Below are 1478 nucleotides of genomic sequence, written 5' to 3'. Positions count from 1 at the left end.
CAAGTTGCCCCAGGGGAGGTTCAGATTGGAGATTAGGACAAATGTTTCAATGGAAAAGGTTATTGCACATTGCCCAGGGCAGTGGTTGAGGCCCCATCCCTGGAGACATTTAACAGCCAGGTTGACCTAGTGCTTAGAGACATGGTTTAGTGATGGTTTTGATCAGAGTGAGGTTGATGGTTGGACTGGATGATCTGAAAGGTCCCTTCCAACCTGGACAATTCTATGATCACATGACTCTATATGGTAAGTAGAAAGTAAGGATGGGACTCTGTACATACATTAAGAAGCTGCTAAACATAGAAAACAGAAGGAAAACGTGACAGTGAAAAAAAAACCACAAAACAAACAAAACAAAACGCTATCTAAAACTGAAAAGAAAGGTGTCAGCCCTAACACCAAAACATAAAACTGAAAGGAGACAGGCCTGCCCTCCTCGAGAAACAGAACAGTCTGTCGCTTTTGCCCGGCTCCAGCGGCTCCTGGGGCCGCTCGGGAGGGGAAGTCGGTCGGGACGAGGCCTCCTCCCTCCGCCGCCCCCGCTCTGCCGCCACACGACACCCCTCGACGACGTGAGGGGGACCCTGGGGATGCCGCGGAGCCACCTGAGCCGCTGGGGCCGGCGGCGGCCGCGCAACCCCACAGGCCGCCGGAGCCGGCCCGGCAGCCCCGGCCGCTTCCTCACCGCCTCCCCCTCCCGCCTCCCCCCGCACCGCCCACACCTGGCTCCGGCTCCGCCGCGCCCAAGGCCTGGGCCCGGAGCTGCCCACCCCCGCGGGGGCACCGGGGAAGGGAGAGAGGGGAGAGGCGGCGGAGGGGCCGCGGAAGGGCCTGCCTCGGCCCAGCCCTACCTGAGGAGGGTTTCCAGCGCGCTCTCGTGCTTGTCGAGCGGGCGGCCCAGCGCGCTCTTGCGGAGCTTGCTGAGCTCCTCGGCGGCCCGGCAGTGCTCGGCCTGGGCGTCGCCGCCCGGGTAGCTCTGCTGGATGAACTTGCAGAGCGGCTTGGCCAAGTCCACCTCCGAGGCCTTCTTCAGCTGCACCGAGATGAAGTTCGTCATGGCGGCGGCCGTGGCCGGTCCAGCCGCAGCTCCGCGCTCCCCTTTCCTCCCTCTCTCTCTCTATCCGGAGCGGCCCGGCCCGGCCCAGTCCAGTCCCGGTGCGGCCCGGCCCGACCCGCCGCCTTCCTCACAGCGCGGCCGGTCGCTCCACGCTTCCGGGATCGCCGCGCCCGGTGTTCCCGCCCCCCTCGCGCAGCCTCGCCCCGCGGCCGCTGCCGCCTGAGGGAGGCGCCGGCCCGGCCTGACGGGAGGGGAGGGCCCGGCCCGGCCTGACGGGAGGCCCCGATAGGGGAGGCGGGCCCGGCGCGGCTCAGATGAACCCCGTCGCCGGATGTTCGGAGGGTCAGCAGGGCAGCGTTGGCACCGAGGGGAGCGGGCCCGGCGGTGGTGGAGGGGAAGGGGGCGGTTGGAGGGCCGGGGT

The 1478-nt window shown here is 66.3% G+C and overlaps 1 protein-coding gene across 4 annotated transcripts in view; it reads right to left on the bottom strand.

Moving 5' to 3' along the window:
- Positions 1-1212, bottom strand: part of PDCD6IP (programmed cell death 6 interacting protein) — a 34710-nt gene extending 33498 nt beyond the window's left edge. For all 4 annotated transcript variants that reach the window (XM_014942147.1, XM_014942155.1, XM_014942163.1 and 1 more), the window contains exon 1: positions 852-1212. In XM_014942147.1, coding sequence (XP_014797633.1) covers positions 852-1057 — 206 coding nt within the window. In that variant the 5' untranslated portion in view covers positions 1058-1212. The remainder of the gene's footprint in view (positions 1-851) is intronic.
- Between the last annotated feature and the right edge of the window lie 266 nt (positions 1213-1478).

This window comes from Calidris pugnax, unplaced genomic scaffold, assembly GCF_001431845.1.
Source record: "Calidris pugnax isolate Ruff unplaced genomic scaffold, ASM143184v1 scaffold23, whole genome shotgun sequence".
NCBI lineage: Eukaryota > Metazoa > Chordata > Aves > Charadriiformes > Scolopacidae > Calidris > Calidris pugnax.
The sequence above is the reverse complement of the archived record's forward strand: the minus strand, read 5'-3'. Positions and strand labels throughout refer to the sequence as shown.